The following is a 26,050-nucleotide window of genomic DNA, read 5'->3' as shown; positions in this document are numbered from 1 at the left end:
GCGAGGGGCTTAACCCCTAGCATAAACCCCCGGTAAGGATTGGTTTTTCTTATAGTGGGTAACCATATTCTAGTAGAGATGACCAGAGACCTTATTATTATTCAGATGGTTTAAAGCTTTCCCAGGACAGCAAAAGACTTTGATTGGTGGTGTTTCTAGTTATCGAGAGAGCAAGCTCACGTTATGTGTGTTTATGCGATATTCTGAATGTGTTATGATTTGTCTCACACCTACTAGAATTGAGGTATTTATAAAGGCCATTAGGCTTAGAATTTCCCCAAGAATGATAACCATCCACTAAGTCAGCGATGGACTATTGAATCCATATCATATAGGGAGACGTGGATTAGCCTATTGACCCTGACTTTCTCTTATCGAGGAGTATCTTTTCCCATGTTTCCCATGAAAGGGTGAGTATGGCGCACTTAGGGCAAGATAGTCCCTAGTGGCAGGTGGCAGATGGGCGTCACCTCATTTAGGGGGTTGCAATCCACTAACCCATAATAGGTCATTTACAAATATATCATTACACCCCATGGTTTAAAAATTGCGGACCGCCTCACCTGATGTGGCCGCAATATTGCTGTTGCGGTAGTGTCCGCATCCGCATCAAGCAGCAATTGCGGTGTGATCGTAAATCACATTAAAAACCGCATCAAAACGCCGCAACAACCGCATCATAACACCGCAACAGCTGCATCAGCCCGCATCAGACCGCCATAGATTATACATTGCAAACAAAAATCGTTTAATCTATCTTCCTTTCTATTTTTATCATAGATTTGAGGTATGTTTTGAACGGATTAGTGATTTTCAAAGTGATGGCGAACTAGTAATGAGATATGTATGAAAAATTAGAGACAAAATGCAAGACATGTCAAATATAAACTAAATAATAAAGTATAATATTTTATGCTCTAAATATTAAATTCACGTTGCAACGACCGCATTCCGCATCGCAGTAGCTACAATACCCGCAACCGCAGTGACCGCAATCGCACCCGCAGCCACAACCGCAATTTAAAACCACGTTACACCCTTAAAACATCTTTAAAGCAATTCAAATATATTCATTTAAATCAGATGGCTCGACATATTTCAGGAGGCCTGGAAATTACTCAAATTTCTCTTTATGTTCTTCCAATGTTCTAGTTTGTTTTATACCTAATAACAATTAAAAGGGACTTTTGTTCATTGAGGGTTGGAAACATTTGAATATGGTTGTTTTGAATTCCTTCCAAGTCGAGTTTGGTGTAGAAAACTCCCACATTTGATACTAAACAAGTGATTTTTTCTCCATGGCTACCATTGTTTCCTGCAATCTCTAACTCTCTATATCATCAACGTACTAAAGGTTAGAGTAACACTCAACACGATTCAACTAATTTTAATAATTGATTCAACGTACTGGTAGTCATTTTTAAAATAAAACTCCTCATGCTCAGTGTCTTTCCTATTTATTGTTACACGCCATCCATAAGGGAATAGATATAAATAACTTTATAATAAGTTACTGCTCACAATAATAACACCTCATAACTAGCAGTCATTGCTCCATTAAGTAACTGCCCAAAAACTTGTAGTCATTTTTCCATTATTGGAGGAATTTTTTCAGTTTTTCCTTTTTTACTTATACACATTTTGGATAAGAGGTTTGACATGTTGGTGGACTATTTTACAAGAAAAAAAAGGAGAGGATAATGGGCTCTATTAGTTAAAATTATGGGGACAACTTCTCTAGCCATCACAAAAAGTTGGGTAATGTACATTCAACCATTTATATGAAGCCATCTAATTTTAACACAATTAATTATTTATTAAATATTACAATTAATTGTTGTTTTCAAGGTATTTTACACAGGAAGTAACTTTACCCAACTTTTTGAGTTGGGTAGATAAGAATTCACGGTACCATTGATATTAAAAGTGTAAGACAAATAAACAAATAAGTTTATTTCATATGAGAAGAAACCTACACCCAAAGACAACTCACACACCTAAAAACATAGCAAATTAGCATTGCCTAATAGCCAATAGGGGCATTTAAAACCGCCTCTTGATGAATAATACGCCTTTCGACACCATCTAACCAATCTTTATCAAAAGCAAAGCTGCGCACATCTTGTAATAACTCAACAAGTTCAGACCGGCGTGAGCCCAATACATCAAGCACACTGTGCGTTTGGAGGAATTTCAATAGCTCAGCTAGTAAGTTGTAGGCATAGCCCTTGTATCTATTACTAAGCGAATTATCTCTTAGACAAAGAGAAGGATGCTTGGCAAGGAAATCATTCAACAAATATAAGTTCTCGTGATTCAAATGCTGCTTGGAAGCTAGTTGCTCGAGCTCCCTTGTGACAGCCAAAGTTGAACTTAAATCTTCATCCATTTGAGAAGGTTCTTCTGAAAGTACAAGAAATAGTAATTAAACATTTGATCATAATAAAATTAATTAAAAATAAAATGAAGCAATATATTACCTTTGGAAGAAATTGAAGGAAACTGAGATGCAATAGTGGATATGATGCTAGAAGAGGGATTAGATTTGGAAACTCCTATGTCACCCTCCTTAGGATTCTCTTCCTTAACATTTGAGCTTATTACTTTTATGAAAGCATCATCATTTAGAGAAACTGAAGAAATGTAGGATAGGAAAAAGTTGAAATCAAATGGGTGATTACCGTTGAAGTAACTTAAGAATAGAAAATATATTCAAAGAGTCTTCACCTTCATCATTGGTATCTGAAAGTATAATAAAAGAGTATTCACCTTCATCATTGCTCTCTGGAAATATATTCAAAGACACTTCACCTTCAAAAAATTTCTCCGAAGTGGCAATGGGCAAAGAGGTTGTGGCTATTTGGCAATCACCATCTTTCTGCAAAGACTTAAATACACAAATGACATTGTCTTAAAATATATAGGATCATCCTTGCTATATTTAAGACTATATATTTTAGTTTGAAAATTTTTAAATTTAAAAGAAAAAACTAGAAAAGGTGGAAATTGTTATTAAATAAAGTATCACTAATAAACATTTTTCATTCGTCGTACCGACATTTCAACCTCGCCCCTTAAGGTTATGATGTAAAACTCTCACCACTTAGTTGACATTTTAAATATGTAAGAGCCTAATTTTATTACCGATTGAATAAACAATAGAAAACAAGAATTTCAATGTTAAGCCTCCATAATTTTCAAGCAATAATTTCTCATAGCTTTGGATACAAGAATTAGAAGCAGTAGACTATAAAAAAATTATTTACATCAAAATTAGTTTTAAATTTGATTTTTAGGAGTCCATTCTCATAACGGTAAATGAATAATGAATAAAAAAACAAGACAACATTACCTCTGAAGATGGTTTAAACTCAGAAGTAATTAATGGATCTGATGACGAACTGACTAATTCCAAATGAGGTGATGATGAACTGTCTGATTTTGAATGAGTTGAGGATGTTAAAGTCTCAACATTAGTTGATGTAATTCCTTCTTCATCACTTATTTCAATACCCTGCTTAAATTTAAAAGGTTGTTTAAGATTGTAATACAATTCAATTACTGCATTGAAAAAGGTAAAAAGAAAAATACATGCAAAAGAGGGGAAATACCTTTTGTTTAGGAGCAACTAATTGTATAGGTGGCTCATTCTTTGTTTCTGAAATGGAAGACGAATTTGCTGCTAAATATTTTTCTTGTGTAGTAGAACCAGCCAACTAATTTCATGGCATGCAAATGTAAATAAGTTGTAATATATTTGTAAGAAGCACCTGAAGTAAAATTTTTCTTTTTTGTAGGTTTACCTGTGGTTTGATGGTAGTATCATCAGTTTCTCGAAGTGAGTGTTGTTGGTTCATCAAAAGTTGTTGATCCATTGATTGTTCATTCATCAACACCTGTAACAAGAAGAAAAGTAGCATTAGTGATATGAAACTATATTAATTACATTTATTTCAAAGTTTTATGGATAGGATACGAATATTGATTGAATGATATTTTGTGGTGATCATATTTAGGTCCGTAAGCTTGAATAAATAGAGCGGTAACACTATTGACCTGTGAAGAAGTCAATATCTGTCCTGGTGTTGTTTCCGCTTCAACCCCAGCTGCAAATTCTTGAGTGATTTCTGAACTTGTATTTTCATTACAGGTGTACTGGCTTTTGTACACTTCTTTTAATGGTTGCAATAGAATCGACAATTCCATAAAGATTTCAGTATCTATAGCAAAATATTATAGAGATTAAGGTCATTATATACTAACTCATGATCATAATAATAGATGAAGATGTCTACTTTCAACTATAAATCATCATTTTCTAGTTTAAAGACGAACAAATTCATAAATTATGAGAAACATCACAAGAAATAAGTATACACGTGTCAGTTATTTTAATAAATAATATTATTGCATAATATGTAATTATTTATTAAATAGTCGGGAAAAATATTGGCTATAGTGTGTACCTATTTTGTCAACAAAATAAATAATGTTACCAATCCGGTCGGATTTTGACGCTGAAGTCAGAGAGAGTTTATGACAATTACGTACAAGACGATAATTTACACCCTCAAAATGCACTTCCTGATCTTTGCAGAGGTTTGGCAGATTGATGAATGCTACAACATTCAGATTTGGAATCTCAAGATTTTGATCATCACCTTCACTTTTGAATATTTCTTCTAGCTCATATGATTCTCTTATCATCAGAGCCTTTAGATTTGGAAGCACTTTGCATACGGAAGTCTGAAAGACGTATTTGAGCTTGTTGCAGTTTACCACACAAAGTATTTCTAGCTTTGGGAAGTATGTGTTTGTAGACTGAAAATTTGTGGAATTTTCATTCTTCAAATCATCTTTAATAATATGCTTCAACTCTTTGCATTCTTGTATTCTCAGAAAAAGAAATTGTGGTAGGCATCTTAATAGAGAAGTGGAAAACACAATTTCCAATTTTTCGCATCGGAAGATTTTTATCCGTGTAAGGTGATTGAGGGAAAATGAATTTTTGGGACCAACCAACAAACAAGTTGTCGTAGGAAGATCATGCAACTCAATGTACTGCAAACCTAAGTTCATTTGTTGTTCATGTACTTCATTCAGAAAATATATATTTTCTACTTTGCAATCATACACCCTGAGACTTTTTAAAGCAAGAAAATGATCCATGTTCCCATTCAATTCCTGCTGAAAATAAATTAACAGTATGATAATAACATTAGAAATCAGTTAGAAAAAAGACACTAACATTATGAGCTATTCTTTATCGGTTATTTGTGGGCAAACAACTATTCTTGATCCCTTAATATGTTATTATTGGACATTCTATCAACTATATAATCTAAATAGACAATATCATAATTTTTAACATGAAATTCAAATATTTATATTTTTAAAACCATTAAATTATAAAATTTAGACAAACAATTGTGGTCACTACAAGATATTAACAACCCAAGTATGGTATAGATTTTTTTCTCATTAGTATTAACTGTCATGAATTAATCCACTAAGACTGGAGTACTAGTGAGTAGTGACAGATATAAGTTGAGGGATACCTTCTTGATTGTAGTGTCGAGAGATTTTGAAACCAAAGGAATTGTGAGATCGCCAATAGATTTGATAGCAAACTGTGAGCACTTCTCAACTACAAGATATTCCAAAAGTGGATATGTTGTGCGATAATGTTTGGAACACGTGGTGACTAACTTTGGCAGATTCCTAAGAACGAGACGTTCCAAAGCTGGAAGATAAAGGTGAATCTCATTATGGTTTTGATGAGCCTCCGAGTAATGTCCAAATATGTATTTTAACTTCATGCAACCTTCGACCCTGACCTCTTTTAATTTTGGGAAGATATTGTGCCAGTTGTTGCCACCACTTTCATAATCTCCGGTGTCTATTATTATGTGCTTCAAATTATTACAGTACCTAATTGTCAAAGTTTCCAACAATATTCTTGGAGCAATAGATAGGATAAATATTGATTCTATCTTTGAAATATTAACTAATTCAATCTCTTTAATATTCCACATGAAGAGTGATTGTGTCAAAAGACATTGAACACGTTCCCATATCTTGAAGGAATTGGAATCGGATTCCTGTAATTATGTAATCCAAATTGATAACATTAGAAGGAATTGAACTTCATCTCTTAAAATTATAATGTCAATGTGTATTTAATAGTCTTTCCTCAATTATAATGTCCATCTCATAACATTAAGCAATTAATGTAAATGTGTATTATGCATATTAACTTTAAATATGCATAGAATATGTAACTTTTTTTATATTTGAGTCAAAATAATTTAGGCACTTTTTCTATTTATAATTGAGTCCAAGTATAGTAAACTGCGTTATTTTATTATGATTATTACGTCATCCCAATTTTCAGGAAATGTGAAGATAATTTGGTTGCTTGGGTGGAAGAGTTAAGAAACGTTTCAAAAAAAATTTTCTTCTTAATATTAAGACTTTTTTTCTGTATAGATTCCCTCCCAAGAACGGTCATACACTAAATGTAGACTCCATTTCTAATTATATTATTCATACAAATGTTATAATATCAAATTAAAACAAAGTATCAAAAGATGACATAACAGAAGGTGAGAGGCTTACCGAAGCTATTAAGCAATCCGGCTGTTTATCTTCAGAAACCAATGGGGTTTCAGTACTCGTAGAACTCGTGGATTTGTGCCAGTTTTTTTTACCAAAGCAACATATATCTCTCCATAAAAAGACAGTGCGTTTCATAGGTTCTGATTGTTTTTCTGGCTTGGAGGCATCTCTAGAAATGGAAGAAGATGTGGTAAGATGACATTTTGGAAAAATATTTATTAAATTGGGCAAAGAATGAAGAATCATTTGTTTTAGAGAACCAAGTTGTACATATTGGCCAAATATGTATTGCAGCTTCTCACAATAACTTATTGTAAAAGATTCAAGTGACGGAAGATCCTGAATAGATAGAAATGGAAGTATAAATTCTAACCCACAACACATATCAATTTTAAGATCTTTAAGTTTTGGAAACATTGATTTGTGACTCCTCTTGCTATCATTTTCATCATCAGCAACTATTTCTCCTCTCGATTCTTTCTCTTTTCTTTCGTCTGTTATTATGTATTCAAGATGCCTGCACCAAAGTATTTTCAATTCCTCCAATGACACTAGGCTACGAGAAGTAGTAAGTTGAAATAGAGAGAACAACATCGGACATCCTATCAATAACAAGCTCTTTAGATTGCAGAGATTTAAGTTGCACATAAATAAGCTTCGCAACTGATTGCAATACTTGATGGTCAGCTTCTCTAAATTCTTGAATGAATCAAAAGAAAGAGGACCATTGCACAATTCTTCCAAACTTTCCATTTCTTCCAATTGTAATACAACCAACTTGGAGAAGACAGATGTTGCTTGAGAATTTCCACGCTTAGTGTCAATGAGACACTTAAGTTGTGAAATGTAACTCAATCTAAGCTCGACGAGATCATTCATACCATTATCCATAGAAACAATCTCAGGTATGATATTTATCCATCCCCACCGAAGTTTTCTTAGTCTAAGAACCTCTACTGCTTGCATACAATCCTTGAGTTTTTTTTCAGACAATAAATTTCTATTTTCTTGATGTAAAATAGACAAGCATTTTGATAGTGAATCATCCACAAACCTCCAATCATCATCCACTATAAATCTTTGTAGCATTGGAAAGGTTATTTCTTGGCAACAATCATTAAAACTGTGTATGAAATACAACTCTTCGAGTGAGGAGCATTCTTCAATCACTTCAAATGGATTATTCCTTATAATATCACAACTTTTCAAGTACAACAATCTAAGATTGTGTAGTTTTGCAAGTTCATTTGGAAATTCATTGATTTTACAATTATCCAAATCAAGTGTCTCAAGACTTTGCAGACTTCCGAAAATAGAGATATCACCCAAATCAACACACTTAAAAAGAAGAGATCGAATATTCTTCAAAGATTGAATTGATGGAGGTAATGATAGAGTTGCTCCATAAAAATCACTACATAAGTGAAAACATCGAAGACCGCTAATATTTTCAAAAAATGAGTCTGGGACTTCGGTTTTCTCTTTATGGAAATCACCGTCCTTATACATGATAACAATTAGAATTTGGAGCTTTGAACTATCAAGCTTGCATGAAAGCACGCTCTTTAGTTTTCCTTCCCATAACAAATATTTAACATTCTTCTCCCTTTCAACCATTGCCTTTTGATTTTTATCATACAACTTTATTGTTTGGATCTCTTTAATCGCAATCCTTTGGGCTGCATCACGAACCAAGTCATGCATTTTCACTCTCTTTTGATCTACCTCCAACAATAAACAAGAATCTATGAGTTTATTTTTGGATATAACTACTTGACTTCGAGCATCTTCGTAGTTGCCATAATTTTCCCCAAAAAGGCCAGCTCCTATGCCCAGTCTTATTAATCTTTCAATAGAAATTTCTTCATCTTCTCGAAATACAGAACACAAAAGGAATAGTCTTTTGGCCTTTCCATCATTCATATTATCATAGCTAAATTTCAAGCACTCATATATTTTAAACAAATCATCATCATCAACAACATCATCGTGCATTGACACATGTTTTTGCAAGGATTTTAAGGCCATGTCCCATTCTTCCCGATGTTGTTTTCCTTTCAAACTACTAGCGATCGCCGCTATTGCAATTGGTAATCTTTTGCACTCATTTGCAATTTTACGACCCTTGTCGAGCAAACTTTGAGTTGAAATTTCAGTAAGACCAGCATGATGTTTGAACATTTCCCACGCATCTTCTTCAGATAAGAGCTCCAATCTGATTGTCTTACTGCATCCTAATCTGTTGCATACCAACACATTGCGCGTGGTTACAAGAACTCGACAACCTTTGTGATTGTCACTATATGGAATCCCTATTTCTTCAAAATCAATATCTCCCCAAACATCATCCAATATTAGAAGAATCTTTTCACCATTAGTTAATCTTTTCCATAGTTTTTTGGGTCTATCTGATTCACTACAGTCATCAAATTTCATTCCCAAGGGTCCAGCAATATCATCTTGAATCTTTTTAATATCAGGAGAAAATGATACTGTTGTATCAATAATGCACGTAAATTGTTTGGATTGCTTAAGTTTCTTACCCACTTCTTTGGCCAATGTAGTTTTTCCTGTACCCCCCATCCCTTGCAACCCGATTATATAATTGGTGTCGTCTTCCAGTGCATCCAGAAGCTCTTTATATTTGGATTCTCTACTTTTAAAAGAGATATAGTGTCGGGATGAATAACGTTCAACATCTGGAAGAGTAGCAGGGAGGCCGATTGCAAGTTCCTTTCCAGTTTCCATAAACTTTTTTATTTGGTCTTTCTTATTTTCCAGTTCCTTTCCCCTTTTGTATCGCCATAAGCAATGAGGACATAATCCAAAAAAACATTTTTGTTTTGTTTTGGTGTCTTCTCGAATGAGCTTATCAGCTTCTTCTTCCCAAAAAAGAGCATTAGCTTGAACATCTTCTCCTCTTCTTTTTGCAACCTTAACACGCTGCCCAACAGATGTCCTTTCTGCTTCCAACCAGACTTTTTCTTCTTCAAAATCATTAGCAATGCAAGTGAAGCAACATATATAACGTAATTCTTTCAGCGCTTCATTTAACAATTTCTCTACATTTTGCTTCGTGTAATCAATCAGAAAACTCGTCATCTAAATCATTTTCAATAAATCAAAGTTAGGCCTAATTGTTCAGCATTGCTTCAATAGATCAAAATTAAGCATAAATGTTCAGCATTGCATAAAGTTAAGTGACAAATACAGGATTGAAGGTATTCAGGTGATGGGTCATGATGGACATCCACATTGGGTCAAGAACAACCACATAAATGAGAGACACCGCCTCTTCACCTAGAATCTTAATACTTTGTTTGAGAATTTAGAGGAAAAAAGAGAGGAGAGCTTTAAAAAAAAAAGAAAATTCAATGAAAAGAATAGAGGAATTTAGGTAGCATTTCATTAAGTTGTGCATTACAAACAACCATATACATAAAGTTTAAAGATTACAGAAAGTATTAATTGGTAGCATAAGAGACATTTCAACCCAATACGGAGTATAAATAAGTGTAACACCAAAACAAATCCCAAAGAACAACGAGGCTAATCTAAAATCTCTATCGCCATAAATATAAAGCATATATAATATATGCACCATGAAACAAATAAAATATCCATAGAATACCCAACAGTATAAAAAGAGATCATGTAATAATCATTATATATTTGAAGTAATTGTTATAACAATAAGAGATCAAAAAGAAAACTTGAATTGAGAATAAAACAAGAAATAAACATAAGTTGTCTATAGTGATATAATGATTCTTTTATAAGTAACATTAAAATATAAATAAGACAACCATATTATTGCATTTTACCTGTTTTTTTTTACACCAATTTGAATGCAAGCTCAAGTTGAATGAACAATTAATCTTCGTATTTCTCTACTAGGCACTGCTTTCTTCAGTTCAAATTCGGCGGCAAGCAAAAAGCAGCAAGAGAGAATATACTTCAATGTCTTTGATTCTAATGAAGTTACGCATGATATCAACCAAGAGAAAAATGAGATAGAGAATCATCTCAATAATGATTCTAACAAACAATGATAAACCGGAAGACGAGAGGACTATGAAGGAAAAATCAATTAGGACACAATATAGTACTATTAAATAAGCTACCTGTAAAGAGGGGATGTTGTCAGCAGCAATCAACATAACTCTAGCCGCAAATCATGGTGTGCGATCAAAAAATATTGTACAAATAAATTAGGCTCACAAAAATGGTTTACAAACCTATAAAAAATTATTGTACAAATAAATTAGGCTCACAAAAATGGTTTATAAACCTAGCAAGATTTCGTGTATTCATTGTTTAGCCATAATCATTGCCAATATACAGAAAATATTCAATTTCCATTATAAATACTACAAATAAAATAAAAAAACATATGATTGTTATTTACCTTATTTCTAACTTTGAGCAAAGTGGTTTGAAGAATCTTGGCCTTTTTTCAAATTGCAGAAGCTAGTGTTCACAGCAATTCAAGTTCTCCTCTCTCTTATTTGGTTTCTTACAACAGATATAAATGTTTTGTAGCCACAAATTTATGGTGGAGAAGAAAAGAATGGATGGAATAAAGTAAAATAGCGGTAATGTAAGGAAGGCACAAATTGATTGATTGAGTGATGAAAAAAGAGTGAAGCAAGGCACAATTTTAACTTTTTCCACAAAATGGATGGGGGTATAGCTTCTTTTTCTTTTAGTGAAAGGAAAAGGAAATTTGAAACGAAAAGAATAAAAAGGGGGGAACAACATGCGCTGGCCAATGGCCATTCCTCTTTCCATGTCTCTCAAATACATATATTTACTAAAACCACTACAAACTATAAAAACATTTATTTTACTTTTTATTGTATCATTCGACTTCACCCCCATAAAGTTGGGATTTAACTTTTTTAACACTAGACATTTTAGTATAATTTTTTTTAAAATTTACACGTGCTTTAACGTTGGTAAATATGGATACTAAAATTTCATACAAATTTGTCATAGTGAAACAATGACTAAATAGTAAATAGATTTTTTCTTAATTTCAAAACTAATTTAACTTATAATTAAAATTACCTGTAAATTTTGTTTAAATATAAATATTAATATCTTTTATTTCAAAACTATTTTAATCAACATTGTATTTTTTTTCCGTATATAAATATTATTTTTATTTTGACATTATTTATAAAAATATTTAAATCAATAGTAAAGTTGTTTCTCTTTACAATAATAACACTGTTCGTTTGTTCGTTTTTTTTAATAGGCAATGATACTATTAAAGAGAATAAAAGGGATACTCAACCCGATTACAATGTGGAAAGCCCCGACTACTCAAAAACAATTTGGATGATTAACTCTAATTTTCTTTCATATAATTTTTAGGTAAAAAAACAAATTTCATTACTCCCTCCGTCCCAAAATAAGTGTCACATTTTGGAAAAAAAATTGTCCCAAAAAATTTGTCACTTTAGATTACCAATGAAATTTTATATTTAATCTTCCAATTATATCCTCTAATAAATATTCTTAATTTATTGTTTCATCACTTAACATTAATGCTAATTTGAATACACCAATAGTTTTTTTGACAGAAAATAAATGATATTCATTCATTCAAATCGATAGAGTACATCGTTGCAATACAAATTCAAAATCGCCAAAAACAAAAAGGATGAATCTGCGAACAAATCCACAGCATCCATGTTAATAGCATAAAACGGCAAATTGCATATGCTTACAAATATTAATGTATTGACTGTATTGAGATGTCCGAAATATTCATGCTTCCGGATCTGTAGCGTTGACGGCACCAAAGTCATTGATTGAATCTGCACTAGATCGAAACTAATCTTTCAACCTGAAACAAATGAACACCGCACAAAAACGGAAAAACAAAATACACGCACAAAGACAAGAAATCAAAATACACCACAGAAATATGGGAAATCAAAACAAACAATGACCCACGAAATCACAAAAAAGACAAAAAGAAAAGGTGTGAAAATCATTTATTTAAGTAATAGATAAACAAAAACGATTTGGAGGGGTGATTTTGGATCAAAATTGATCCTAAATCACCCCTCTTTGAGAGAGAGGAAGGAAAAAGAAGAAAAGTGACGGCTAGGGTAGAAGAGGAGGAGAGTGTGAAATTGACAATTTGATTGAATACACCAATAGTTAATTAGAATAATTTGGTAAAATTATTATTCTCTCTATTTCATTTATTACCGTTTCTTAATCTGAGTGAAATTGTCGATTGTGACAAATAATTTGGGAGGGAGGGTGTAAAATTTTATTACATTTGACTCACTACAATTATCAAAATTCATTATAATTTTCATAATTAGCTCCAACTAAATAAATAATTCATAAGTGACACAAAATTTGGTGAAAAATTTTATTAATCAATTTGTAAGTGTCATATATATTTGAATTAGTTATATAGTGTACTTTTTTTTCCGTAACTACATTAATGAAACACAATGATTAATACATTCATGTATTTATTCTAAAAAACTTATTACCTATTTTTCAAAACTATCAACTATTTAATAATCAGTGATAATTATGCAAGGAGAATATGTATAAGTAAAATACCATATTCAGCAAGCAAATTATTTATTTAGCAATTGCTATCGATTTGTCAATATATCTCAGTCAATTATTTGATCAGTAACTGCTATTCCTTATCATAGTGGATATATAAAAGGCTTTACTATTATAACTAATAAGTTTGTACAAAGACTTAACTTTGAGCCTGTTGGAAATAGAATTAAATAGTTAGGAATTAGAGTACTCCACTAATTAAGTACCAAGTTTATGTTTGTGCAGTACGCTTACTATACAATCTCTCAGATACTTTACCACTCATTTTCAATAAATGGACCCCATAGTTTTATGCTACTAAATTTAAATCATGTGTGTATAATAACTGGAAGCTTTGTATGCCAAAATTTATTCTCATTTGCTTAATCTAAGATACATGTGTTAAGCAAAATCTTTAGCAACTGACATATGTAAGTTAGAATAAAGTCTTAACAAAGGCAAGAACCTTATCAATTGATCTATGTAAATTACAAAGTCTGAACAAAAACATGCTCTTTTCTCTTCTGTGAATCCACCACATTCATTTAAATGGATAGAAAATATCATGTTTTAAGAAATGTCTAACTTCTTATTTGACAAATGCTAGTAACTATTATCAAAATTAACAACACACCAATATAATCTAACTATTTAATCAAGGATTGATAAATTCTGATTTTTTATTAGTGGTTTAACAGGAGGATCAATATATACTTTATTGCAATTTACATAAACAGTGAAACTGTACTTTTTTTTTTTTTTATAAGCAATGAAATATTGAATTAGCCAAGAGCACAAAACGTACTCAAAACAAAAACAGTATTAAATTTCACACACACAAAGTCAGCATATAAAACCAAATGGCCTAAATCTTCTACATGCTAATAATACTGAAGAGCTTAATATCTCTTTCAATTGTCCTTCTAGTTATTCCTGAATGCACATCAACCGATCAAGTATACAATGACCAGGAAAATCAGGAATACACTACGCCAAAAACAGCATTTAATAGAGCTTTTTTGGCATTTAATGGTGCTTTTAAGCGCTATTAAAGCTGCCACTATTATATGTCTGCTATCTTTAATAGTTCATTAAAAGCGTTATTAAAAGTATAATTTTTAATATCGTTTACCAAAAACCGTTTCCACAGTCTAGTTTTTCTCTACACTTCTTTATGATGATTTAATAGCGTTTTTATACAAAACGCTATTAAAGGGACAATATTTAATAGCATTTTTTAAAAAAGCGCTATCGTAAAACCTATTTTTATTAGCAATTTCAAGAAAAGCCCTATTAAAGATCCCTTTTTCTTTAAAAATACATATTTTCCTCAAAATGTTAATATAAACAATATTACATAAAAAAAAACTTATTGGTCAAAAAATGAATTACAAACAATACAAATTAATGTTTCTTTTATAATAATATATAGAAAAAGAAGTTCTTACTTTATTGACTGAGTAATAGATAGTTGAGAGCTTTGCATTCATCTTCATTTTCCTTAATAGAGAGTTTTACATTCCTCAAAGAATTTTCCACTAGTGTCTTGAGTCTGAAACCCAATTCATAAAAATATACTACTTGCTATATAGAATAGTATATTTAGCTTTTCAGTTTGTTCTTTGAGGAAGAAACAATATTAAATTAGCTAGAATATCAATTTGTAAAATTCAAGCTCAGGGACGGGGTATATTAAAAATAGAGGGTATAGATAGCACTCCACCAAAAGCATTTGTAGAATAAATTAAGTCATACAATAAATGTCACAAGAAAGATCCTTAATATTCTAGTATGACATCAGCAAACAATAACAATGTTAGGAAACAATCCAAGTAAAGGTTGTGTCATACCTCTCTTTATAAAGAAAAATGCCTATAAATTATATTTTATAAAAATGTTATCAACCTAATTGGATCATAAGTGGGAAAGTAAATCTCATATTCTCTAAGTCAACAATCAAACAAATTTATTGACTATAACATTGACAGTGGACTTTACATAGTCAGACTGTTGCACAGTTGGGCCAGCCTCATATCTTGGCAAGGACGAAGATTATTGAATCAAATTGAGATCGGTATGGAGTTTGGGATGGTAAACTTAGACAAAAAAATTATAATTATAAAGGTTTGTACCGTGGCTTTAATCTATAGCTTTAAGCTTGATAAGAGCTTGATCTCTACATCCTTCTTGACATAAATCTCCTCATTTTGAAGCACTAGTATTGTTGATTGAAATACTTCATCAATCAAACAACCATAAGTGTAATTAGTTAAACCACTCATTTATTTTCTTTTACCTCTTGTTCGTGTAAATACCTCAAAAGTCAGATATAATTTTATTCGACACGTGGTATCACTACCAAGATTTTGAAACACACCTATAAATCCTATGAAAGAAGAACAAGTATATTATATATGAATCCTGCCACATATATTCTTCTTGAGGGAAGGGCAAGTCAAAAAAACTCTAAATCATCCATGAATTATCATTACCAATAATTTCCCCAATTTACTCTTAAACGATGGTACGTTTTTCTGTCCCTGAAATTATTTGCAAAATGAGGAATATAGAATATGATTTCTTATGATTCCTAAACTCTGTTGCATGCGGAAACAAACCTTATATTCATATCTAACTTGAGATGTTTTATAATGAATTAAAGACCACATACCCAGATTAACATAGACATCGTCATTGACCTTAGCATAAAATTCAGCATCCTAGTTGTCCATATCATAAATGAAGAACAACTTTGCCTCATTTGCACTCTCTTCAAGTGCTTCCACTTGATTATCCTAAGAAGAAAATGACAAAGATAATAATTTTAGGACATTAAACTTATAGAACTCAAAAGAACTAAGAAAATAGAAAATACAGAGACCAACTGCAGCCTCTTTCCTGGGGAAGAAACCTCTCTTCCCTCTATCTTGCCTGCCTACTCTGTCTTGCCTATCCCTTTTGACCAATCTTATGAGCTCAATTTTGAACTTGCAATTCCGCTTGTGGATTCCTCATACAATAAATTTTTTTTAAAAAAAATAATTATGAACGGGTACCATCAATGCAAATAAGAAACTTGTTGACATTGCAAGTTGAAAAACTCACTGTAGATTCGAAAAAATTATCATAGCAAGTCGGAAAACACTATTCACTATCATTAGGAATGATAACATCAGCAATGTTTGGACATGTGTGTGGCTCCGATGATTCAAACGAATTTGTGTTCGTTGAGTGTAAATCAAAAGTGCTATTAACATATATGATCATATGATATCATATTCACCGATACAATTTCATTGAATATGAGGAATCAACTATAACATACAAAAGCTTGCATACCTTTCATTTAATTTACAAAGTTCAAGAAGATAATTTAAGTAACTATATAGCATATACATTATATAGAAATGAGAAATTAAAATATAAGAGTATAATAACTTACCTGTTTTCTGAAATGAATGCTGACAAAATCCCTTCTAACAAGTTTTCTGATATGGCATAAATGAAATCAAATTGACCAGTCCCAAATATCCAAATAAAAAAATGCTTTAATATGGTTTAAAACCTAAATCGACAACGTCTCTAGTACTCTGTACATAACCCCTCCAACACTTTCGATAGGGTCCGCGCATTTCAGTCTCTTCTCCAAACCTTCAAGTACATGGAATAGAAGATGATGAAGACCTTTAGTGTTTCGGAATTTTTGGGTGCAATCAATTATTAGGGTTTCAATTGATTTTTAGGTTTTCTAAGTTATGGTTTTTGAGTTCGTGAGGATTGTGAATTGGATGAGGAAGAAGGTGGGGCGACGTGGTCAGCGCTCTTAAGAGCATCGAAAAGAGCATCTTCAATGGTGCAATTTATTTTTGGTTTTTTGTGGGACCCATTAAAACACATCATCTTGAAGCAACTTATTCACTTTTCACTCCAATAGTGCAACTCTAAAGAACTCATATTAGGTCCCACAATTTTACTTTATATATTACGTAATATTTTATTCATATTAAATAAAAAATAAAGAATAAAAATGAAAGTTAACTTTGAGCAACAGTTTGCAGCAGCACTTTTAATATTTTTTATTCAAAACAACCGTTGCATTGCATTGCAACGTTCGCCACAGTGTCAACAACTTTTTCAAAACCAACATGTAACAGGTGGCGAACTCATAGAAGGAACTGACCGCTGGAGAAACTCTAAGGGTAGTGTTTTGGGAACACAATTTTATTTTGGTTTGGTAGAAAATCTTATTCAAAAAGTGCTTGACATAGGACCTCGTGGACTCCGCATTATTCGGGGGGTTGGATGTGAAAGAACCCTACGAGGACGAGGGTCCTATAGGACCATGAGGAGAAGGGTCCTCGGCGGGGAAGGCGATCGCTGGGAGCGCGCATGGTATGCTTGGGTCTAGGCGAGGAGGTAAGTCCTCGTTAGGTGGGATGCTCACGGGGAACACCTTATGTCTAGCACTAGATACCTTGCTTTAGTGTCGTTGGGTCTTCGAGGAGCCGAGCATTGTTTGCTCCTTATGGGTTTAGAGATGGTTTGGGGCTCCAAGACCAAGTGGGCCGAAAGTAGACTGCGCCGAATCTTGGCCCAGTCCAGAACAAATCTTACATTGCATTCTTCTTATTTTGTAAGCTTGTATATTAGTATCATATTTATTTGAGAATTTTATTCTATAAAATATGATATAAATTAATTTTATTAGAATAATTAATAATATATATATTTTTTAGTTTAAATTTAATATACGGTGGTTGAATCGGTTGAACCGATTAAACAATGACCCGCATGTTTTAACGGTTCTTTTTCTAGTTCGATTTTTAAAACATGGACTTATATACTTATTTATATGATTGTATTCAATATTTTATAATATCTCAAAAATTATTATATATATGCTTAACCTTTTTTATAATATTTAAATACTCTGGGTCCGTCCCTGTGTGCATTATTTAAGGGAAATGCTATCGACATTTGTTTTGAAGAGAGAAGCCTATAGTTTGTAGCTGTTATTTGTTAGTTTTTAATTACCATTTATTTTTCCGTTCACAAATAAACTTCTTTCTCTTTTAATAAAAAAAAAAATCTTAAATTGAAGAATTCATCTCCCTCAAACTTAAAACTATAGCTGCCCCTTGCATTTTAAAGCCACTTTGGTTTGTTTTCTTTAACATTTTATATTTAAATATTATTTAATTATAATATGGTCATAAATATTTATTTGTATTATATTAATTATTTATATGATTATTAAATTGTCAAATAATGTTTAAATGATTAATTAGATTTTTATTTAATAATTAATTAATTAGTTGGATATAAACTCAAATATAAATGGATGTGAAGATGGTCCATTTTAAAATAGTGAAAACCCTATCTTACAATAATTATTTATATAGGTTATGGTTTCTAATATACTCTGATCGTCTGATATTATAAGAAAATTTTACCTTTTTAGATTCATTTAATAATTAACTAGTAGGAAACACGTGCTATCGCACGGGTCTGGTCGAGGTTTCACATTACATGTATCCAAATATGACTTGTAAAATTCTTTTATACAAATCAACCATATATAAATTATTAAATATGACATCATACTTTCAGTTAGATAACATTAATATATTTATAACTTATAATCATTTATCAAAATTTAATTCATGTGTTTGGAATATCAAATATAATATAACTTATTTTGCAGTTCATAAATATTCACGTAATTTCAATTATATACTAATAATATGTACCAAGTTTTAAGCATTGATTCATATTTGTAATAAATCGTACAATTATTTTTATAACTTCAATTTTATAAAACAGTAGCAAAAGAAATAGTTAAAAGATAGACATTAAAATGATCAGTCAATAAATGATATCTCATAGATACATTCACATCGACCCGTCAATTATTTTTATATCTTCAAATTTATAAAAGAATCCATCAATAGCAGATATCGTTCACATCTACCCGTCAATTCAGATGAGTTTACCAATTCCAATTGAATCCGAGTTAATTCTAAAAATTTATTAAATCTATTTGAGATATTAGTCCATTTTTCCAAACCTAAAATGTATCGCAACTCCCGTCAAATGCTTAAGAGTTTCTATATTTAATGTATATTCTTATAATATAAAAAATTATATAATTTTATAAGTTAAAAAAATATAATTTTAATTAAGAAATTAAACATAGTTAGAGAATAAAATTTATTAAACCTATTTGAGATATTAGCTCATTTTTTTCAAACCTAAAATGTATGACATCTCCCGTCAAATATTAAAAGTTAAAATATTTAAAAATTAAACAAATAATAAAAATGTGAATATGTTAATAGAGTAATTAGATCTTGAATATGTACAATTATAAAAAAAAATAGAAATTTAAAACCTATGTATGATAAATAATATATATTTATTCTCATATATTTAAAATAATCTCATTAAATTTTATCTTTTATTTTTTATGATTATCATTTATCATTAAATTTTCATGACCACCCATTAACATATTTTTAACATGATTACAATTATGAAGTTAATTTGAAAAAATTATGAGAAGTTTTAGTTATTTCATAAGTTTACAAAATCTCAATTGATTTTGTTTGTTTTATTAACCTTTCTATAAAAGTCTAAATAATTTCAAAATAAATTTTATCTCAAATAAGGATCTAAATAATTACAAAATAATTTTTATTTTTATATTTTTATAATGAAAAACTAAATATTTAACTTTGGTATAAAATAATTATAAGTTGTAGTAAAAAGTAATAAATTTTATCTCTATTGATTTTGATTTGTTTTTATTAACATTTTTCTAAAATCTAAATGATTACAAAATATATTTTATGTCAATTTAGAACTTTTAATTTTAATAAAAAACTTAAATAAAAACAAAAATTAGTAGTATAAACAAATTAGTTATATTATAAATAAACTAGACGTACACCCGTGCGATGCACGAATATGTTTTATTTAAATATTAACAAAAAAAATACATGGAACATGCTTTATATGATAAGGTGTAAATACATGGTGTAGAATTTTGGGGGTAAGCATAGCAACCCTCAATAAAGAATGTAATTGAGAAATATCTTGGTATGCAATTTTCTCATGCATGGCACGGTGACACCTACAAAAACAAAGGCAAAGAATTAAAAAAAAGGTAAAATATAAAAAATTAATTGAAATATGTCTAATCATTATTTTAATATGTGAAGAAGAAATTGAGAAATGTAATTGAGAAATATTGTCATATGCAATTCCCTTATCCATGGCATGGTGGCACCTACAAAGACAAAGGCAATGGATTAAGAAAAAATATAATACAAAGGCAGACAAAGACAACAAATTAAGAAAAAATATAATAGAAAGATAAAGGCAAAGTATAAGAAATTAATTGATACATATCTAATCTTTGTTTCAATATGTGAAGAAAAAATAAAGAGTAATGATGAAAATCAAGAAGGTGAAGAAGCCTAATAATTTTGATGTTAAAAAATAAATGAACTACCTTAAATATATATATTGAATGAGTTAGTGGTAGTGGTGGAATAGTTATAATGCAATATGTAACTGTATTTTCAATATACGTGGTTTTAATGTAGGTGGTTGTAGTTGTGTATTAACTAAAAAACAGGAAGTATAATAAGTGGCTTGTGGGTTTATTATTATTTATTATTAGAGATTTATTTAAAAGGTGGTTGTGTATTAACTAAAAAATAGGAAATAAGTGGCTTGTGAATTTATTATTATTAAGATTTTATTTTAAGAAAAACGTGGTTTTAAATATATATTAATTAATAATAATAATAATAATAATAATAATAATAATAATAATAATAATAATAATAATAATAATAATAATAAATAGTGAATTAGAGATTTTATTTTTTAAAAAAACGTGGTTGTGTATTAACTAAAAAATAGGAATTAATAAGCGGCGGTTTTATATTATTAAGATTTTATTTTAAGAAAAACGTGGTTTTAAATATATATATTAATTAATTAATAATAATAATAAATAGTGAATTAGAGATTTTATTTTTTAAAAAAACGTGGTTGTGTATTAACTAAAAAATAGGAAACGTGGTTTTAAATATATATATTAATTAATTAATAATAATAATAAATAGTGAATTAGAGATTTTATTTTTTAAAAAAACGTGGTTGTGTATTAACTAAAAAATAGGAATTAATAAGTGGCGGTTTTATAATGATTTATTATTAAATAATTAATAATAATAATAAATAATGAATTAGATATTTTATTTATTAAAAAAACGTGATTGTGTATTAACTAAAAAAATAGGAACTAATAAGTGACTTGATTATTATTATTATTATTATTATTTATTGTTATTAATAAATATGATGATTTATTATTAGTGGAAAATTTGGCGGGAACATTTTGGAGGGAAGAAGTTGTAGGATTATAATTTATTATTATTATTATTATATTATTATTTATTGTTATTAATAAATATGATGATTTATTATTGGTGGAAAATTTGGCGGGAACATTTTGGAGGGAAGAAGTTGTAGGACTATAATTTAGTATGATTTTAAATTAATAATTATGTAAAATTATTTAGTTTTCAATTCAATAATAATAATTTCATTCAATTGAATTTAAAAGGTAGACTTTTTTAAATCTTAAATTATTATTATTGAATTGAAAACTAAATAATTTTTCATAATTATTAATTTAAAATTTATTTATAATACAACTAATTTGCTAATATCTGAAATTTTTTTAAAATTTATTTAAATTTATTTAATAATATAAATTTAAATTAAGAAGAATTAAATATAAATTTTTTAAATTTTAAAAGATAATAATAAAAATAATGAAAACCTCGACTTAGAAATCAAATTTTGAGTTTTTTTGAGGAACTTTTTATAACGTTCTACACATGTCTTCAAAATAATCATTCAAAAATACCCCTTGGTTTAACATTATGGATTAAAATTACATGCATACAAATTTTATAGCAACTAAAATATATTATTTTTTTAATAGAGACTGAAAATGAAAGTTGAGATATTTATAGGAAGCAAAAATATATTTAACCCATAATTTTAAATTTTTTTTATTAGATTAAATTTTTTAATTTCAAAATAAAAAAAATTGAAGATTTCCTTATTCAACATTTTGATTTGGCTCGGAATTTCGGAGGCGATTAATGTGGAGGAGATAATTTGTTTCGATGTTATTCAAGAAAAGGTGAAATGTAGCAAGCGAAGAATTTTAATCAATTTTGTTTAGGTGGCTACTATTTGGAGCATTTGGCTTATGAGGAATGCTATTATCTTCAAGGGCTTGGTGTTTTTTTTTTGTAAGGGTTGCACCCCTAGTGCGAGCTTTTCAATCAATTGCTTATTAAAAAAAAACATTTTGATTCAATAAAAACATTGAAATTAAGCCAAATATATAAAAAAACTAAGCTATATAGGTCGATTATTTATTATCAAATATTTATCAAATTAATTATTATCACAATTGATTCTTCACATTATGCTCTTCAATAGAACCAGATACAATTGAGCCATATCAATCAATAGTGTATCAATTACAATGGATCAATATTTATTCATTCAATTAATTACAGCATGAATATTCTAAATAATGAGGAAAAATCGTATAAAGAATCAAAATAGAATGAAAAGATGTCCTATGTATACAAAAATGAAAACAAAGTTAAAAATAATCAAAATAGAATCAAAAGATGTCCCATGTATACAAAAATGAAAACAAAGTTAAAAGTTGAACAATGTATTAAACATAAGTAGAAATCACCATACGATTTTTGACTTTTGGTGTTTTCCTTATTATCCCCATGATTATAGGTCTTACAACAAAAGCACAACAAAATCATTAAAGGCAACAAAAACAAAACAACCATTATAGAAGCCACATAGATTATTCCATATACTGTCAAAGCAATAGCTATAGCCAAAAGCATCCATGACAGAACATCGTTAATGATTGCAGCTGAAAGAGCAACCTTTCCCAACCTTGAGTTGTCCGCTTTTAACTCTGCAAGGATTCCAGAAAGAACAGGACATTCAGTGACTAAAGAACATCACCAAGAATTAACACAAAAGAAACGGTCGAGAATAGCGCTCTCGTTCTGAATGGTAACACCATACCATAAACTGCTACAGTGATTTTCTACCTTTTATTCTTATTGTAGATGCATCCATCCATACTCCAACCAAGAATAGAAAATATAAAAGACCAACATTTGCTATTGACTCAAACATTATCACACTTTTTAGAAGAAAAACGTAATCAAAAATGTATAAGACATACCTTCAAACTAATCAAAAACCCATAAATTAACTCTCAATCAACAAACTTTAAAAGCTTTTGAAACATAACAAAAGAATAAACTTTTTGCAGGTAAAATATGCCATTGTTTCATGTATCAATAAGAGACACAATCAAATCTCCATCAAATAAAAACATCATTTTTAATCAATTAAACAAGCATTAGTTGAAATAAAAATCAATCTGCATAAAGAACAGACTAACTGTCGCATAAAATTTTATTACTAATGGAAATGTGATACAATAGTTTATTACTAACAGTAACTACAGTTCTGTTAGAGACAACAACATAGATAAGTTAATAAATACAAATATATATACCTTTTTCTGCCAGGTGCGAGTAGATTGGTATAACTCTTTGTCCATTTTCTGACCAACTTCGTTCTTGCTACCCATTGAATCACTTTCATTTTATCAGATTATTACAAAGACAGCTACTCCCTGCAAGAATTGACTACAATCACAAACCACAAATTAACCTCAACATTAGGTAAAAAATAATGATTCAGAAAGTAAAAACCACAACTTTAGGTAAAAAATTGTGTGACCAAAACATGAGAAGTGTAAAGATCAAAACTTTTTTTTATATGAAATGAATATAAGAATATGGTTACCTGTTCTTGGTCCCAAAAACACAGGATTTGTATGGAGACAATGACTTTGGATTTATAGATATGCAACCCGGATTAGTAGATGGACAGGGTATAATTTTCCTGCAAGAGACTCGTTGAAGCAAAAATACAAACATGTACCATGCAATAATCCAAGTTAGAATTATGCAGCTAAATAGAACCTGACAAAAACTTTTCAGCCTATAAATTTTCTAACAGTTTGGTTAGAGTCACGCGGTGTTAATGCGTGTTTACGGAGGCGATTGAGCAGTCCATCATAATAAGCCCTTTCCAACTGCATAAACAAATATCTTTGTGTGAGCCTCCAAAAGAGAAACTTGTAAAGAAAATCATAAAACTCATACAAATCAAGATAGATATTAGATTCACATGTAAATTGAAAACTTCTACTCATGTGTATAAATGATAAAAAAAATGGCAAACTTATACTCATGTGCTGAAACGGAAAACTTATACTTATGTGTAGAAACGATAAAAAATGGCAAACTTATACTCTGTGGTTTCAGATCTGGCTGTAGCTTTCACAACACAAACCTTGCATTTTATTGGAGGGGCCTTGATGCATATGGTCAGCGGCAGTTGACGCGGATATGTTGGCGACGGAGGCATAGGTGTTATTTTTTACAGCGGCGACTCCGACGATGGTGGTTTGCAACAGAGGTGTCAAAGAAATACTGATTTTGCAAAAGAGAAAGGTTGTTGTTGTGTTTGTAATTGAGAATAAGAGTGTGAGTGTGAATCTAAGAGTGATGGTTTGGGATGGAAAGAGAAAAGGAATTGGTGACTATGGTAAATAAGAGAAGTAGAGTGAAATATGGTGTAGTACCTTGCAACGGCTTCGCTTTCGAAGTTGGTGATGGAATCAGTGCGGTTTCGTGTTTTTGCGTTAGGGTTTGTGTCCCATCCTTCACCTTTCTCGATTAGCCATGGGTTATGGATTCAGAGCTTCAAAGCTTAAAACAAATTTGTGTTTAATAAATGGGTTCAGAGAGAAAAGGGGAGGATCACAAAGAGAGAGAATAGTTCTGGTGCTTTGTGGTTAATAAAATTTTGCTTCTTAAAATTGTAGAATAGTTCAATTACCCGTGTAAGTTTTCAGCTCAATGAGACCTTTCAGTCCTCAATGCATCATTAAGTTGCTTAGATATTTAAACACAATTATATTCTCAATGCAACTTTTGACATTATTTCACCTATAATATAAAATAATATTATATAAAATAGATTAAAAAAAGGAAAAACCAAATAAATAAAAATAAAATCAACCAATCAAAAAGTGACACAATAGATAGCATTTAATGTCAAATGAATATGGTGGCTTTATTTATCAAAAGGACAAATTTACCCATGGAATTTGAACGGTTTTAGTTATTTAATCAGAGGGCTTAAAGTGTAATTATCAGGTACTTTACTTTTTATATATTATAATAGATGTATCAGGTTTATATGTAGTTTTGGTGTATTAATTATTGAATGAATCTAAAAAGATAAAATTTGCTTATAATATGAGACGTAGAGAGTATTAAACAATGAGAAGATTATCTCTTTTTCTAATCCCAAGAATGTTTAAGGTATTATAAATACCAGTCGGTTGACGAAATTCACAAGTCAACAAGTATAAGTCACTCGTCTCTACACTCTTGTGTTTTAGAAATGACAATTTCAGAATCAACGTTGTCATTGTTTAGAAAGTTTTCTCCTTGGATCAACCCAAATATTCTTATAATTCTTTAAATATTATTATTAAAATATTTTATTTATTTTTGTTTTTTTAATATAATAAATAATATTATTATTAAAATAAAAAGTAATTATAAACGATGTTTTTGGTTATTTAAATTAAGTTACTTATTTATTATTGTTTTTTATAAATATAGTTATTTGC

At 30.0% G+C, this 26,050-nt stretch overlaps 1 protein-coding gene and 1 long non-coding RNA gene across 10 annotated transcripts; both read right to left on the bottom strand.

Annotated features, from left to right (window-relative positions):
• Window positions 1-1,792: 1,792 nt before the first annotated feature.
• Window positions 1,793-11,335, bottom strand: LOC131662148 (uncharacterized). Of its 8 annotated transcripts, none has more exons than XM_058931844.1 (13): window positions 11,027-11,335; window positions 10,743-10,856; window positions 10,443-10,590; window positions 6,619-9,720; window positions 5,559-6,101; window positions 4,467-5,187; window positions 4,057-4,220; window positions 3,804-3,896; window positions 3,612-3,716; window positions 3,353-3,514; window positions 2,728-2,887; window positions 2,481-2,633; window positions 1,793-2,403 (listed from the first exon to the last, which is right to left on the bottom strand). In XM_058931844.1, the coding sequence occupies exons 4-13, from the start codon at window positions 9,718-9,720 to the stop codon at window positions 2,024-2,026; spliced, it is 5,583 nt and encodes a 1,860-aa protein (XP_058787827.1). In that variant the 5' UTR covers window positions 10,443-10,590; window positions 10,743-10,856; window positions 11,027-11,335; the 3' UTR covers window positions 1,793-2,023. The 8 variants fall into 8 exon arrangements, with proteins under 8 accessions (XP_058787827.1, XP_058787833.1, XP_058787834.1 ...); XM_058931850.1 differs by having other exon boundaries at window positions 2,770-2,887; XM_058931851.1 differs by having other exon boundaries at window positions 2,770-2,878.
• An 11,647-nt stretch (window positions 11,336-22,982) lies between these two features.
• Window positions 22,983-25,129, bottom strand: LOC131656310 (uncharacterized). 2 transcript variants are annotated; one of them, XR_009300059.1, is made up of 5 exons: window positions 24,992-25,129; window positions 24,327-24,439; window positions 24,148-24,246; window positions 23,855-23,987; window positions 22,984-23,239 (listed from the first exon to the last, which is right to left on the bottom strand). It is a non-coding gene; the product is annotated as an uncharacterized LOC131656310 (long non-coding RNA). The 2 variants fall into 2 exon arrangements; XR_009300058.1 differs by having other exon boundaries at window positions 22,983-23,239; window positions 24,148-24,439.
• Between the last annotated feature and the right edge of the window lie 921 nt (window positions 25,130-26,050).

This window comes from Vicia villosa, linkage group LG3 (assembly GCF_029867415.1).
Source record: "Vicia villosa cultivar HV-30 ecotype Madison, WI linkage group LG3, Vvil1.0, whole genome shotgun sequence".
Lineage (NCBI taxonomy): Eukaryota > Viridiplantae > Streptophyta > Magnoliopsida > Fabales > Fabaceae > Vicia > Vicia villosa.
The sequence above is the reverse complement of the archived record's forward strand: the minus strand, read 5'-3'. Positions and strand labels throughout refer to the sequence as shown.

What these genes read in the sequence shown, in the direction of transcription:
- LOC131662148 (XM_058931844.1), bottom strand. Translation starts at nt 9,720, where the DNA reads ATGACGAGTTTTCTGATTGATTACACGAAGCAAAATGTAGAGAAATTG. An exon ending in AGATATTGACTTCTTCACAG is followed by an intron (nt 3,897 to 4,056) that starts GTCAATAGTGTT and finishes TTCTTGTTACAG; the next exon opens with GTGTTGATGAATGAACAATC. An exon ending in TTCAGATACCAATGATGAAG is followed by an intron (nt 2,634 to 2,727) that starts GTGAAGACTCTT and finishes ACATTTCTTCAG; the next exon opens with TTTCTCTAAATGATGATGCT.